The sequence below is a fragment of the Typopeltis vanoorti genome, chromosome 15, assembly GCF_054136105.1.
Source record: "Typopeltis vanoorti isolate ZY-2024b chromosome 15, IOZ_Tvanoo_1.0, whole genome shotgun sequence".
NCBI lineage: Eukaryota > Metazoa > Arthropoda > Arachnida > Uropygi > Thelyphonidae > Typopeltis > Typopeltis vanoorti.
This window is the reverse complement of record NC_143563.1, coordinates 3,189,758-3,206,539: the sequence shown is the minus strand read 5'-3', so window position 1 is coordinate 3,206,539 and position 16,782 is coordinate 3,189,758. Positions and strand designations below refer to the sequence as shown.

General features: G+C 39.6%; 1 protein-coding gene across 2 annotated transcripts in view; it reads left to right on the top strand.

Annotated features, from left to right (window-relative positions):
• Positions 1–16,782, top strand: part of LOC150098312 (uncharacterized) — a 733,595-nt gene that overhangs the window by 113,721 nt on the left and 603,092 nt on the right. For both annotated transcript variants that reach the window (XM_090404774.1, XM_090404775.1), the window contains exon 10: positions 16,632–16,685. In XM_090404774.1, the coding sequence (XP_090260900.1) occupies positions 16,632–16,685 (54 nt within the window). The remainder of the gene's footprint in view (positions 1–16,631; positions 16,686–16,782) is intronic.

Sequence of the window (16,782 nt, the reverse complement as noted above, 5' to 3'; positions counted from 1 at the left end):
CAGAAGTGATACCAAAGTTGAAGTAATGTGGAAATCACATTTCCATATACATATATGTATGTGGAAGTTTTGGGACCATCGTTGTTCAATTTGTATGTTAATGATATTGAGATGGGTTTAACTAGTAATAGCAGCTGTTTGCAGATGATGCAAAATTGGGGAGAGCAATACAGAGTCAAATGGATGTTATGGCCTTACAGGAGGACTTGAATAGATTGCATGAATCAGCAGGTAAGTGTAACTGTCAGTTCAATGTTGCAAAGTGTAAGGTTTTGAGATTTGGTAAACATTGATGGATGCAAAGTATATACTTGATGGGGAAACTTTAAAGGAAGTAGAGGAGATTTGAGATTTAGGAGCGATGGCAGCCAAAGACCTGAAATTCAGGGCTCACATTGCACAAATTGTGCAATGTGAGCAAAGATATCACATCAGATGATGGCAATGATACAGATGATCCTGGCATGCTGAAATAGAGAGGTTATGATGCCATTTTATAAGCCCTTGATCAGGTCTCATATGGATTAGTGGTCAATGGTTTTTGGAATGTGGAGTACGAGGAGAAATTAAGGGAATGTAAGTTGCAAAGCTTTGTGAATATGAGGAAGAGGGAGGGGTGAACGTGATTGAGACATATAAGCTAGTCATGGGGGTTGTTATCAGGTTGACATGGAAGAGATTTTTCATAGAATGGGAGAGGGAGTAGAGCAAGAGGCCATTACTGGAAACTGTAAAAGGAGGGTGTGAGGAGCAGGTTCTTTGCATGGAATGCATTGCATAATCAATGTTTAAGGCACAGTTGGATGAGCATTGTGTGCAATAGTGTGTACCTCCCACGATGAGTTTCTGAATCTATGGAGGTCAGATGATAATAAATAATAATTATTATTATTGCAGCACCATATTGCATTTTTTTATCTGTATAAATAATTTTTATCAACCTTGCTGACCATTTTTATTTTTCTATTTGCTGTTAAGTATTTAAAAATCTTGTAATTTTATACTGTTGAATGCTTTATGTAGATATATTATTATTATGTGGCACCTCCAGGTGTCAGTCCAAGGACTTATCGTGGGAGGGCACACTAGTCTACTTTGCTAAATGCATCTCTTCCTACTTAATTCTCCAACTACAGCACTACTACCATCAATGCCATCTATCACCCATCAAAACTATATAAAACATAAAAAACTGGCATATTATTATATCTGTTGATTTTTCTATTAGTTGATTCCTGGAAATAGTGCAAATTGTTTATTCTTATTATTATTCAGATTCTACATGGTATCACAAGATTCATTACAGTAGGTCCATCTTAAACACATAAACTTTGCTGCTATCTTTATCTACCAAACTTTGAGAGAATGCAAACTTTGCTGTTTGCATCTCTCAGTTTGTCATCATCATAGTCAACATTCCACATTCCTAATATCCTTTTTTTCTTTCTTTCTTTCTTTCATAGTTACATGGTGATCAGTACCAATTGTGTAAAATTATGGAGACAAGCATTTAGGCTTGTGTGCTGGTTTACATTTATGTTACACTTTAATGGAATAATTACAGCACAAAAAGAAATCATTAAACAACATTCCACATTCCTAATATCCTTTTTTTCTTTCTTTCTTTCATAGTTACATGGTGATCAGTACCGATTGTGTAAAATTGTGGAGACAAGCATTTAGGCTTGCGTGCTGGTTTACATTTATGTTACACTTTAATGGAATAATTACAGCACAAAAAGAAATCATTGAACAACACATTTAATTATTTTAGTGTTTAGTCTCAGTCACAGAGAAAGCTTCAGGAATACTATGTTAAAATTGTAATAACACACAAAAATACACACACAAGAAACAAGTGGAAGAAATGAGATTAGAATAAATTAAAACTATAGTCCTATGAGGGGCACTCTCTATGGATGCTGTTGACTAGCCTTAGACGTTGGGTGGGAGGACTAAGAATTAAAATTTTCCCAATTTTGTAAAGTTTAATACACCCATATTTATTAAGATTAGGCTGGTTTTGAACTCTGTGGATCAGTCTAAAGAGAAGAACACAAAAAGTACATCTGATTCTGTGCAAGGTATGGACTGCTAGACTTGATTGACTATAGTTGTAGCATCAGATGTACTTTTTGTGTTCTTCTAGGCAGATGTTTAGAGAGAGAGTGAGAGAGGAGAAAGGATCCTTAGGAGTAGAATGAAAGCCAGCTTCAAATGAGGTTTGAAAGCAGTGCAGAGATTACATTTCTTTAAAGTTCTGGCTGTTTTTATATGAAGTACCAGGATATAGGGAATAGTAATGTCATTACTGTAGTCTTTATATTGAGAGGGATGTGAGGAAGTGGAAGTGACAGATAATTTGTAGCTTTTTTTTTGGCATTATAACCATTGGACAAGAAGTTTGATGAATGAAGGCAAGTTTCACTGTAAAGGAATCTTGCATGGAACAGAGATTGGAAGCTCTACTGAGAAGGGTTTTGATGACCCATATTGTTGAGGAGGATGGTAGGAAAGTTTATGTATGTATTTACCTGTGTGAGTGGGTTTGCTGTAAACGGAGAAATAAAGGATACCATTGAGCAAACATGTGATTAGAGTATCTAAAAAAGGTATGCTGTTGTTTTATCTTTTTCAATAGTGAATGAATTTGGGGGGTGTTGAGCAGACATGTAATTAGGATATCTAAAAAAGTAAGCTGTTGTTTTTTTATTTTTCAATAGTAAACTAGATTCGGGGATGTTGAACCTCCTAATATCAACTGATGATTTACCTTTTCTGGTGTGTGTGTGCACATGCATGCTCCCAAGTCAGTGCAACTGCATCTGGGTGAAATGGCTATGAGAAAGTAGCCAGTGGAGTTTGAAAAAAGCTTTGTGACAGGATGCCATGTTTCAGTTACATTTCTTTGACAAATTGGGCCATCCCAGGTCATCTTTCTGACTGACTCTTACTCTTCAATTATATATTTGGTTTAATCCTTTATCCAAGTGTACGCAAACAAAGTTTGCACCTGAAGTATTTTCAGGACTAGGGCAACTCATGGTAAAGGTGGTTAAGTTCTGATCACTTGCCTTAGTATCCCATAATGCAAAGCACATATCCTTATGAGTATGTATAATGCTATGCATTATGGAAAGGGTCACTACCCAGACTGGTTTCAACTTTTATTGAGGTGTTGTTTAAGAAAAGACCTCTCTAAAGATTAGGCGGTCTCCCAGACCACTCCCTACGACTAACCGAAGGACTATCCAACTCAGCGTTGTTCCACTCAGTGACAGGCTCACCCTATCAGCGAGAAGAACTTCTGAGCCATAATCTCAGCAGTGGCCCCCACTCATCGACAGGAAAAAACCTACCCCAAGCAGAGCCTCTCATACCTCAAGAAAAGGACTTCTGCGCAAAAGCGCATCAGTGGGAGCCAGACCCAGAGGTGGTGATACTAAGGTGAAAGTAATGCAGAAGTCACATCACCATATACCAGTTGCCAAAAGGTATCAACACCTTATTATTTAAATTCTCTGGATTAGAGATAGTTGATGGAAGTTTTTTCACTTCGCTATGCTATCAATTAGATATTTGGTTTAATCCTTTATCCAAGTGAAGCAAACAAAGTTTGTACCTGAAGTATTTTCAGGACTAGGTCAACTTCAATCAACTATCTCTAATCCAGAGAATATTAATAATAAAGTGTTGACACCTTTTGACAACTGGTATATGGTGATATGACTTCTGCATTTTCAGGACTGGGGCAACTCTTGGTAAAGGTGATATAAATTCTTATCACTTGCCTTAGTATCCCATAATGCAAAGCACATCTCCTTGCAGACATGTATAATGATATGCATTAAGGGAAGGGTAACTACCCAGACCGGTTTCGACTTTTATTGAGGTTTCTATATGATGATATGACTTCTGCATTACTTCCATCTCAGTATCACCACCTATGAGTCTGGTTCCCACTGACGAGACCTCAATAAAGATCGAAACCAGTCTGTATAGTGACCCTTTCTCTAATGCATAGCATTATACATATCCATAAGGATATATGCTTTGCATTATGGGATACTAAGGCAAGTGATCAGAATTTATACCACCTTTACCACAAGTTGCCCTAGTCCTGAAAATACTTCAGGCGCAAACTTTGTCGGCTTACACTTGGATAAAGGATTAAACCAAATATATAACTGGTAGCATAGCCAAGTGAAAAAACTTCCATCAACTCTTACTCTTGTTGCTTCAGTTCATCTGCTATCATCAGCATTACCTACCCCCCCTGTCATGTCTATTCTATCCTCCCTGAAAATACTAAATCCATCACATTCTACCCATGTAACTATGCCATCTTCTGTTTCCCAAGTCTGACTAATGCATATAACTTTTGGTTGGACTAATCAATGCAAAAAATTCCTTCCTCTTATTTCTGATACTTCTAGCATTAGTATATAGAAACTATAGCATCCTCTTAGGCCCCACCCACCTTCACATCTGGAAGGTAAAACCACATGACTGGTTATGGTTCAGTTTCCTGTAGTCCTGTTATTTTTAAGTTTTGTTTATGATCTGAGGACTGCTGTTCATTATCAATTTCTGTTCTTCCTGGTTTTATTAGCCAATACATAAGTTATATGTGCCTGTGAAATTGTTGGCATTCTTCTTTTCAAATGTTACATAGGTTGCAGATGAACCAATGAAATCCTTGGAACTTTTAACCTATCATGCTTATTAAGAGATTGGTTGATGGATTAACATCTTTGAATTTGCATTTGTACTAGATTTTGGTATCTGACATAAGAACCAAGTGCCTTTCAATCAATTCTGTGGCACATATGATGAAGGATTTGAAGTGTCTGCTTTTCCATGATGAAGGAATTTAATGTGTCATTTGTACTCTGTTTTGTTTTGGAATTGCAAACCCTGTTTCACCTATGTAGGGTAAGTTACACATGCATCTGATCTTATTATTATTATCATTATTATTATCCCAAGATCTCATGGAGTCAAAGACTCATTTGGGAGGTCCTTTTATCACACACATATCTCATCATACCATGTCTTAAACACACTCAAACTCCTTGCAGACACCACACTCTCAGGCAAGGCATTCCAATTATTTACAACTCTGCATGAAAAAAACCTGCCTCTCATTCCCCTATTCACACCCTCTTTATACAGTTTCCAGGGATGACCTCTGGTTCACCCCTATCTCCTATTATTTTCTGTAGAACGTTTCCAGCATTGATCCTATAACGACTCCTTACCAACTTGTAGGTCTCTATTATATCTCCCCTCTTCCTCTTGTCCACCAGCCTCTGCAAATTACATCTTCTCAATCTTTCCTCATACTCGACATTCCAGAGGTCAGAAACTACCTCAGTCAGTCACCTTTGGACCCTCTCCAACATCTCTTCATCCTTCTGAAAACCAGGTGACCAAATCTGGGCACAATAGTCCATGTGTGGCCTAATCAAAACCTTATATAATGGGACAAGAATCTCCCTACTTCTACAAGTCAGTGTCCTCTGCATCATTCCCAGAAGCCTTTGTGTTGTCTTCACAATTTTGGCTATGTGTCCCCTAAATTTGAGATCCTTATCCACTGTCATCCCCAGAACTCTTGTTTCCTCCACCTCGAACACTATATCCTCACCAAGCATAAATTCTGCATCCGATCTTTGTTTTCGAAATTTTAAAACCTTACATTTTGCAACATTGAACTTGAATCTCCATTTTCATGCCAAATCACTCAATTTATTCAAGTCTTCTTGCAAGGCCACAACATCTTCACTACTCTTCATGGTTCGTCCCAACTTTGCATCATCTGCAAGCAGCTGAATATCTCCATCCAAATCTTCGCCAATATCATTAATATACAAGTTAAATAGTAATGGCCCTAAAACAGACCCCTGAGGCACTCCACTAGTGACTTTCCTTTTCCTGGATATTGCACCCCATACACAATTTGTTGATACCTATCAGATAGCCAGTCTCCAATCCAATGCACTAATCTAATATCCAACCCCATCTGCTCTAGTTTGACTGTCAACTTATCATAAGGTAATCTGTCAAAAGCCTTTGCAAAATCTAAGTATATTACTGTGTATCATTCTCCTCTGTCCAAGGAAGCAGTCACTTTATTGTAATAAGTAAATAGATTACTAAAACATGACCTCCCTTTAGCAAATCCATGCTGTCCATCAAAGATAATACCATTGTTGTCAACCCAATTCTGGATCCCAGTTCTCACAAGCTTCTCCAACAACTTAACCACTACACCTGACACACAGATAGGTCTTTACAGTGATACCTTGGCTAACGAAGATAATTCGTTCCGGAATCACATTCGTTAGCCGAAACATGATTTCCTGTAGGTTTCTATAGAAAATCGTTTAATTCGTTCTGGATGCTGCCTACTATTTAAAGATAAGTTTTATAAAATAATAAAAAGGGCACTATAAAAGGGCAAAAAACTCACCAAAGACTGATATGAACAGATGAAGGAGAATGGAGAGTAGAATGAAAAACTGACGATCATTACACTATTATATACACTTTATTAAACTGAAAATATGTACAGAACGTTTTTACTATTCTTCTTCCAAATTTTCAAAGTTTATTCAAGGTAAGTCTTCTCTTCTTCAGTAATTGGCCTCTGTCTCTTTGCTAAAGGAGAAGTCAAAAATCTGTCCAAAGTTGATTGAACTTCTCTTTTTTTCAGAATGTTTTTAAAGTGATTCAGACACTTGTCTTCAACCAAGGCACAAAGTCTGTTCATTTCAGCTTTGTTGGGATGCCACTTTGTAGCCAAAGACTGAAACTCTTCCCAGTAGTGCAGCATTTTTTTATTGTCACCTGTTGGTATTCTTCCCTTTTTATTGCTGTCCTCCTCCTCTGATGAGCACTCTTTATCTTCCTTGTCTCTTTCCTGATTCAGTCGCTTTTTCAACTCTTCAAGATCTTCTGTTGTCAGATCTTTTGAGTGTTCTTCAACTAATTCTTCTACATCTTCTTCATTTATCTCCAAAGGTAATGCTTTGCCCAAGGAGACTATCTTATCTACAGTGTCAGCATTTTCAGCAGCATGTTCCGCATCAGCATCTTCAGCATCTTGAACACTGGAAACAGCACTTCTTATCTTGCAGCAGTCTGGCCATAACTTTTTCCAGGCAGCATTAAGTGTCCTAACTGACACTTCATCCCATGCCATGGCAATGACTTGAATAGCATGAAGGATATGATAATGATCCTTCCATAATTCCTTCAGAGTCAGACTGGTAAATGAAGTTGCATGAAAACATCTTTGGAACATGTGTTTTGTATATAATTTCTTAAAGTTTGATATGGCCTGTTGGTCCATGGGTTGCAAAATAAATGTGGTGTTTGCAGGAAGAAATTTTATCTCAATGAAGTTAAATTCTGCCCAAATCTTCTTCCAAGCCAGATGGATGCCCTGGAGCATTGTCCAGAAGAAGCACAGCCTTTTCAGGCAAGTTTTCTTCTCTCAGGTACTTTTTCACCGTGGGCCCAAACACCTCCACGATCCACTCTGTGAATATGCTTCTTGTTACCCATGCCTTGGTGTTTGACTTCCAATAAACAATAAGCATGGGCTTGCAAACATTCTCCTTGAAAATTCTTGGTGTCTCATAGTGGTAGACCGACATTTGTTTAATTTTGAGATCACCATTTGCATTAACACAAAATAAAAGAGTTCTTCTATCTTTCATACCCTGGCATACACTTCTCTTCTTTTGTAATGAAAGTTCTTTTGGGATTTACTTCGAGAACAACCCAGTTTCATCACAATTAAATGCTTGTTCTATCTTGTATCCATGAATGATGGTCCACTCCTGAAATTCTCTAACAAACTTCTCAGTCTCCTCTTTATTTGCACTGGCTCCTTCTCCATGTCTAATTACACTATGGATCCCTGACCTTCTCTTGAACTTCTCAAACCATCCTCTGCTTCCTTTGAATTCTTCCTCTGCCTCTGCTGTACTGTGTCCTGCCACATTTTTCTTCAAATTTTCATAAATCATTCTGGCTTTGCTGCAGATCATCTCATGAGTCATAGTGTAACCAGCCATTTGACGCTCATTTGTCCAGATCATCAGAAACTTTTCCATTTCTTCATTCACAGAACTTCTTTGGGATTGAGAGGCCAAGGTCTTCACACCAGCTGCAACTGAAGCTGCCTTAATCTTCTTCTTCAAAATTGTAGCTATTGATGATGATGCTATGCCATGCTTGACTGCTAAATCCACAATTCTGACTCCTCTTTCATATATTCTGAAATTATTTCTTTCTTTTGCTCAATTGTGAGCAATCCCTTGGGTTTGTTGCTTACTTTTTTTGGACCCATTGTCAAGAAAAAAATTTTCACTTTTAAAATTTTTTTCTGAAAAATATAAAAGAAATATGACATATAGCATATTATTTATTTAATTAGATAAGAATAGAATTTACTAATTATAAATTAACCACCCATAGTAGAGTTTAGCCAAGTAAAGAATAAATTCTATCACACTTATCTCTCGCATTCACAGCCACACGGAGCGTGCACCATACTGACACTGGTATGAGGCATCTGACTTCTTGCTGTCTCGAACGTAAACAACCCAGTCGGGTTGGTGGGTCTCCCCTATGTGATGTGGTCAGCTCATTTCTTTGTCACACACATACAGATGGAAAAGATAAGCTCCTGGAATGGCCCGACCGTTCATGTTTGCTGTTTTATGTTAGCGTGAGCATCCACTAAAACATTTGTTATCCAAATCCATATTCGTTAGCCGAGTCCAAAAAACAGCGAAAAAAATCTTTGTTAGCCGAAATATTTGATAGCAGGGTCTTCAATCCAATGCACTAGTCTAATATCCAACCCCATCTGCTCTAGTTTGACTATCAACTTATCATGACATACTGTATCAAAAGCCTTTGCGAAATCCAAGTATATTACTGTGTAACCTTCTCCCCTGCCTAAGGAAGCAGTCACTTATTACAATAAAGTAAGAAGATTACTAAAACATGACCTCCCTTTAGCAAATCCATGCTGTCCATCAAAGATAATACCATTGTTGTCAACCCAACTCTGGATCCTAGTTCTCACAAGCTACTCCAACAACTTAACCACAACACCTGACACACAGTTATGTCTATAATTTGATGCTTGAGTTCGATCACCTCCTTTACGAAGTGACACAATCTTGTCCTCCTTCCACTCCTTAGGAACTTGACTGAGTGCAAGACTCGTATTAAAAAAATATGTCAAGGCAGGTGTCAACTCCCTAGCACATCCCTTCAGAAAACGTGGTGATATATTATCAAATCCCACAGCCTTATTTACATCTAGTTTACTCAACTCCCCATACACCTCTTGCTCACTTTCAGACAGTCTCTCCTCCCCCATCATCAACTGCTCTCAATCTCTCCATGAAGTCACATTCACAAGATTGAAAGATCTTAATGAACTGCTCATTAAGTATCTCCACCACACATTCTGCAACAGCTGTCTTTATACCATTTTCTCCAATCAGTGTCATCCTTCCATAATCATTCTTTCTTTTCCTGGCTATATATCGAAAGAACTCCTTAGGATTCTTTTTCACTTCATTAGCTAACTTCTGTTCATACCTCTCTTTAGCAACCCTTACCAACCAAATCACCTGCTTTGCCTGGTCTTTGTAACCCTTATGGAATTGGTTATTTCCACTTCTCTTATGCTGCCTCCATAATTCCCTTTTTCTCTGTATCACGTTTAATCTCTTCATTCATCCATTTCACACCTACCTTATTTAACCTCCTGATCCTTGGAATACATTTAAATATTGCTTCTACTAGACAGTTCTTGAATATCTCCCAAGCTACACTGATCTCTTTTCCATTTAATTCCTCTTTTCATGTTATACCTGCAAGCTGTCTCCTGAGCTCTTCATAATCACCACCCTTTCAGTTCCACATATACCCTTTTCTCACAGAGGTCCTCACACTGCTGGCAACCACCCAGGTAATCACTTCATGGTCACCCTCACCAATTGGTGGATGATTTGACACCTTATTTATAATTACATCCTTTGATGAGATGATCAAATCCAAGACCCTCAATCCTCGTGTGCCCTCTGTTACATACTGTCTATGGTAGTTGTCCCTCAAAAACTCAAGAAACTCATTTTCTTTACTTCCAGTTGCTATCTCATCTTCCCAGTCTATATTGCAATAATCAAAATCATCCATAATGATGATTTTGATCACCCTTTTCTTATTTGCTTGATTAATTTGATTATACATTTCATTATCACCACCATCCACATTATGTGGTCTCTAACAACATCCAACCAAGTGTTTCATTCTATTCACATCTATCTCACACCATACTGCCTCAAAACCACTGGCACTATTTCCCTCTTGCATCTCTACTTTGTATGAACATACTCTTTCTCTATCATCAATAGCACTCCTCCTTCCTTTTAACCCTTTCTATCCTCACAAAACACATCATACCCTTTCATCTCTATTCCTGTCGGGATGTCATTGTCAATCAGTCATGTCTTATATATTCCATCGATTTTTTGGGTGAACAGACTCAATTACTGCAACCATTTCATCCACTTTGTTTCTTACACTTCTAGCATTTGTATACAAACACAGCAGCTCATTCCTGGATCTATAGCTAGTTCCACTGATATCACTCATTCATCGTGATTTCTCCATGATCAACTCAAGCCATTTCCCTTTCTCCTTATTCATCTTAGAACCCTCTTCAAATCCAACTATTTCCTCTTGATCCCAGGTCATCCCCTTTCTTTCCTGTCTACACATGCATTCACATCCTCTTGAGCATCCACCTTTCTCATGCTGTGTTCCCCCTGTCTACCCTGAGCCTCCCCGTTTCCCTGTCCATCTTGCACCCATTCTCTATACTCATGCCACTCACCTCTTCATTCATAACCACCTCTTCAATCTCTCTTGTATTATATCTCTACTGCTCTTCCACATCACTTCGCACTTGATCAGATTCATTCTCTGCACTCACTCCTCTATCTTCCAGCAGCAGTCTCTCCAAGCGACTCACACCAAAACCACTCAAATGCAGTCCATCACTCATATATTTCACTTCATTCTTCAAACTCATTCCAGACATTAACAAACTGCACTCCTTTCTCCACACACATTTCCACTAACATATCATTCATAATTAAAGGCGACTCCATTATTAAAGGTGTGCTAGAGGATAAAATGCACAAGGTATGTTTTCCAGGCGGTAAAATGAGTAGAGTGATTGAGGCATTGAATATGAGGCGGGAACGAGCAAAAGAGTTAATTGTATTAATTGGTACGAATGATTTGAGAGAGAACAAAGAGCATGTCAAAATGAATGTCAGGAGACTGCTTGGAAAGATAAAGGAGAATAGTGTGACAGGAAGGGTGGTCAGTGTGTTGCCTAGGTATGATTGTGGTGAAATGAGGTGGAGAGCAAGGATTATGAATGATATTCTGGCTGAAATGTGTGAGGAGATGGGAGTACAGTTTGTTAATGTGTGGAATGAGTTTGAGGGACGAAGTGAGCTGTATGGGAGCGATGGACTGCATTTGAGTGGTTATGGTGTGAGTCGCTTGGAGAGACTGCTGCTGGAAGGTAGAGAAGTGAATAGAGAGAATGAATCAGATCGAGAGGGGAGTGATGTGGAAGAGCAGGAGAGTAAGACAGGAGAGATTCAAGGAGTGGAAATGAATGTGGAAGTGAGTGGTATGAGTATAGATAATGAGAGATTATCATGGAGAGATTAAGAGCAGTTGATGATGGGGAGGAGAGACTGACTGTAAGTGAGCAAGAGGTGTTTGGGGAGTTGAGTAAACTAGATGTAAATAAGGCTGTGGGACTTGATAATATATCACCGCGTATTCTGAAGGAATGTGCCAGAGAGTTGACACCTGCCTTGACATATTTTTTTAATACGAGTCTTGCACTTGGTCAAGTCCCTAAAGAGTGGAAGGAGGGCAAGATTGTGCCATTTCATAAAGGAGGTGATCGAACTCAAGCATCAAACTATAGGCCTATCTGTGTGTCAGGTGTTGTGGTTAAGTTGTTGGAGAAGCTTGTGAGAACTAGGATCCAGAGTTGGGTTGACAACAATGGTATAATCTTTGATGGACAGCATGGATTTGCTAAATGGAGGTCGTGTTTTAGTAATCTACTTACTTATTACAATAAAGTGACTGCTTCCTTGGACAGAGGAGAAGGATACACAGTAATATACTTGGATTTCGCAAAGGCTTTTGATAGAGTACCTCATGATAAGTTGACAGTCAAACTAGAGCAGATGGGGTTGGATATTAGTTTAGTGCATTGGATTGGAGACTGGCTATCTGATAGGTATCAACAAGTTGTGTATGTGGGTGCAATATCCAGGAAAAGGAAAGTCACTAGTGGAGTGCCTCAGGGATCTGTTTTAGGGCCATTACTATTTAATTTGTATATTAATGATATTGGCGAAGATTTGGATGGAGATATTCAGTTGTTTGCAGATGATGCAAAGTTGGGACGAACCATAAAGAGTAGTGAAGATGTTGTGGCCTTGCAAGAAGACTTGAATAAATTGAGTGATTGGGCATGCAAATTGGGATGTGAGTTCAATGTTGCAAAATGTAAGGTTTTAAAATTTGGAAAACAAAGATGGGATGCAGAATTTATGCTTGGTGAGAATATATTGTTGGAAGTAGAGGAAATAAGAGATCTGGGAGTGATAGTGGATAAGGATCTAAAATTTAGGGGTCACATCGCCAAAATTGTGAAGATAACACAAAGACTTCTGGGAATGATGAGGAGGACACTGACGTGTAGAAGTAGGGAGATTCTTGTTCCATTGTATAAGGCTTTGATTAGGCCACACATGGACTATTGTGCCCAGATTTGGTCACCTGGTTTTCAGAAGGATGAAGAGATGTTGGAAAGGGTCCAAAGGCGACTGACTAAGGTAGTTTCTGACCTCTGGAATGTCGAGTATGAGGAAAGATTGAAAAGATGTAATTTGCAGAGACTAGTGGAGAGAAGGAAGAGGGGAGATATGATAGAGACCTACAAGTTGGTAAGGGGTTGCTATAGGATCAATGGTGGAGAAGTTCTACAGCGAATAGTGGGAGATCAGGGGAGAACCAGAGGTCATCCCTGGAAACTGTATAAAGAGGGTGTGAATAGGGGAGTGAGAGGCAGGTTTTTTTCGTGCAGAGTTGTGAATGATTGGAATGCCTTGCCTGAGAGTGTGGTGTCTGCAAGGAGTTTTAATGTGTTTAAGACCCGGTATGATGAGATGTGTGTGAGATAAAAGGACCTCCTAGATGAGTCTTTGACTCCATGAGGTCTTGTTTAATAATAATAATAATAATAATAATAAATAATCCTTGCTCTCTGCCTCAACTCACCACTCTCTTGCCTAAGCAACATGGTTACCTCCTTTCCTATCATGCTATTCTCTTTCATCCATCTATGTTACCTCCTGATATCCAATCTTATGTGTTCTTTGTTTGCAGTCAAATCGTTTGTACCTATTACAACTACCAACTCTTTTGTTTGCTTACTTCTCATATCCAATGTCTTAATCACTCTACTCATTCTACCTCCAGTAAAACATACCTTGTCTATCCTCTCATCCTGCACACCTTTAATAATTGGATTTATTAATCAAAGAACTAAGCAATATCAACTTAGATATTCTCCTAATGAAACAAAAAAGATTAAAAGAATTAACAGCAAGATGGTACAATGGCTGACAGATATTTCTGGGAGCATCTTCAAACAGTGGAAAACAGGGTGGAGTGGGCTTTATTGTTAAATCTGAGCTCAACAAGTTGATCCTTTCTTGTAATATCATATATGAAACAATAGGTGTGTTACTAATTGGATTAGAGAATAATATAACAATAAAATTAATATCCTGCTATGCTCCAACATCTGTAGGTGATAATTAAGAAATAGTAAATTTCTACATTAATATCAAACAGGCATCAACTTACAAGTCAACATACACATTCATTGGTGGAGGCGTGAATGCCAAAATAGGATGTGGAGAACAAAATGTTTACAGGTCCAAATGGCCTGGGAGAGAGAAATAGAAGAGAAGAGAGATTTGCTGAATTCACTACAGCTGAACAACTATTTATTATGAATGACTTTTTCAGCAAACTCCCAAGAAGAAGATGGATTTGGCAATCACTGAGTGGAGATACAAGAAATAAAATAGACTACTTTCTAACAGACTGTAGAAGACTCGTACAAAATGTTGGTACAATAGGCAAAACATATTTCAACGTAGATTTTGATCACAGATTTCTCAGAACCATCATAAAAATAAACCACACACAAAAAAAAAAAAAAAAAGAACATATCAGGGCATCCTCAAAACTCAGCCCAAAAAAAATCACAAGTTCAGGAAGTACATAGAAGAGGCTGAGTAGACGATTAAGAACTGTTACATATATAATATGTTACATATATAATTTGGCTGTCAGCAGAAGATGTGGTCACTGGAATTGAATGTGATGGGTACAGTATTTTCAGGGAGGATAAAGAAGATAGAACAGGAGGAGGAGTACTGTTGATGATAGCTGATGTGTTGCAGCCAAAGAAAGTAGTATATCATGATGATAGACATGTGAATGAGAGTTCATTTGAGGCAGTCTGGTGCGAAATAGTGACCAACGCAACCAAATATACAGTTGGATGCTGCTATAGGCCAGGGAGTACAGGGGGAGATATTGAATTCATGCATCAGCAACTTAGTGCAATGAGTGAAGGCTTAGTGATTATTATGGGGGATTTTAATTATGGTGATATCAATTGGAAGGAGGAAATATCACGTAGCAAAAAGGAAATGGAGTTCATACATCTGCTACGAGATAATTTGGGGGGGGGGGGGGTGGGGGGGGGGGGGGGTGGGGGGGGGGGGGGGTGGGGGGGGGGGGGGGTGGGGGGGGGGGGGGGTGGGGGGGGGGGGGGGTGGGGGGGGGGGGGGGTGGGGGGGGGGGGGGGTGGGGGGGGGGGGGGGTGGGGGGGGGGGGGGGTGGGGGGGGGGGGGGGTGGGGGGGGGGGGGGGTGGGGGGGGGGGGGGGTGGGGGGGGGGGGGGGTGGGGGGGGGGGGGGGTGGGGGGGGGGGGGGGTGGGGGGGGGGGGGGGTGGGGGGGGGGGGGGGTGGGGGGGGGGGGGGGTGGGGGGGGGGGGGGGTGGGGGGGGGGGGGGGTGGGGGGGGGGGGGGGTGGGGGGGGGGGGGGGTGGGGGGGGGGGGGGGTGGGGGGGGGGGGGGGTGGGGGGGGGGGGGGGTGGGGGGGGGGGGGGGTGGGGGGGGGGGGGGGTGGGGGGGGGGGGGGGTGGGGGGGGGGGGGGGTGGGGGGGGGGGGGGGTGGGGGGTTCAATGCTTCATGTGGCTCCTGCCAAACCCTCTACCCACCGTCGATACAGAACAAGATGTACAGTCGCTTGTCGGATCCCGTGACTTATTTTCGGTCTTCCAGTGTCCAGTCAAGATATTCCTGAACTTTCCTGCTCTTCGCAGAAATCAGTGGTTTCCGTATAGGCAGTGGTGAGCTATAAGGGATTCGCGGGGGCTGCGCGAGCCCTTTGTAAAATTTGCGCTCATCGTTTACACTTAGCATTAGACGATTCGATAAAAAAACATTAAAGAAATATTTATGGAAAAATTATATGCTTTTTATCATCAATCACCAAAAAATCAACGAGAATTAAATACGATTGCAAAAGACCTTGATATCGAAATTTTAAAGATCGGCCGTGTGTTTGGACCACGATGGGCAGCTTGCAGTTTAAGAACGGCTCTTGCTGTGTGGAGAAAGCTTTATGCAAGAATTTTGCATCGAACGATAAATATAAGGGCTTTTTAAACCGACTTCTCAATTTGGAATTTTTAAAAGATCTAGCATTAATGATTGATATCCTACAGGAATTATCATATCTGTCAGAAGCTCTACAAAGTCGCAATATAAGTTTTATAAGGGCTAAGTTAGGCCTTTTTTTTTTTTTTTTTTTTTTGCTCGACGATGAGAGCCCTTTGTTAAAATTTTTATAGCTCGCACCACTGTGCGTATAGGTATTAAGCGCCGAAATACGCAGGAAGCAAAGTTTGTGAACCAACACCAATGTGTGAATTTTTCCATTAAAATATAAAATATAACAAAAAAAAAATAATAAAAGTTAAATACGTTTCTTTTAAAATAAAAAAATCTACTTAGTCTTAAAACATTTAAAATTTGTTTTCATTATTTCACGGCCCCTTTCAACAAAATCCATGGCTCCCAAGGGGGCCGCGGCCCACAGTTTGGGAAGCGCTGTTCTACATAACACACTTTTTAATTATAATAGATATTTATAGTATCTCAAATTGATATTTTACCTTACTTTAGCAATGAATCATAATGTATTATTTTCCTTGAATTATTGTCACTTCCAAAAACACCTATAGCCTGAATATTCTTTTGATTCTCTCTATTTAATCATTTTTTGGTGTTGTGTAGGTTGTTTTGAGATAGTGATAACTCATAAAATTAATAACTTCATTTTTTTATTTTTTTAATTCCAGATAATTTAAGAAATTCATTTTAAATAACAATTTTTATTATTTGATTAGGGCCTTCCAGGAGAATCAGGGCTGCCCGGACCTGCAGGAAAAGAAGGACCTCCTGTAAGTTTGTTTAAATGACTGCTATTTGAAAAAAAATCAAAAAAAAAATCATGATAATCTTTATACTGAATTCAGAATCCTCTATATGACAAATAAT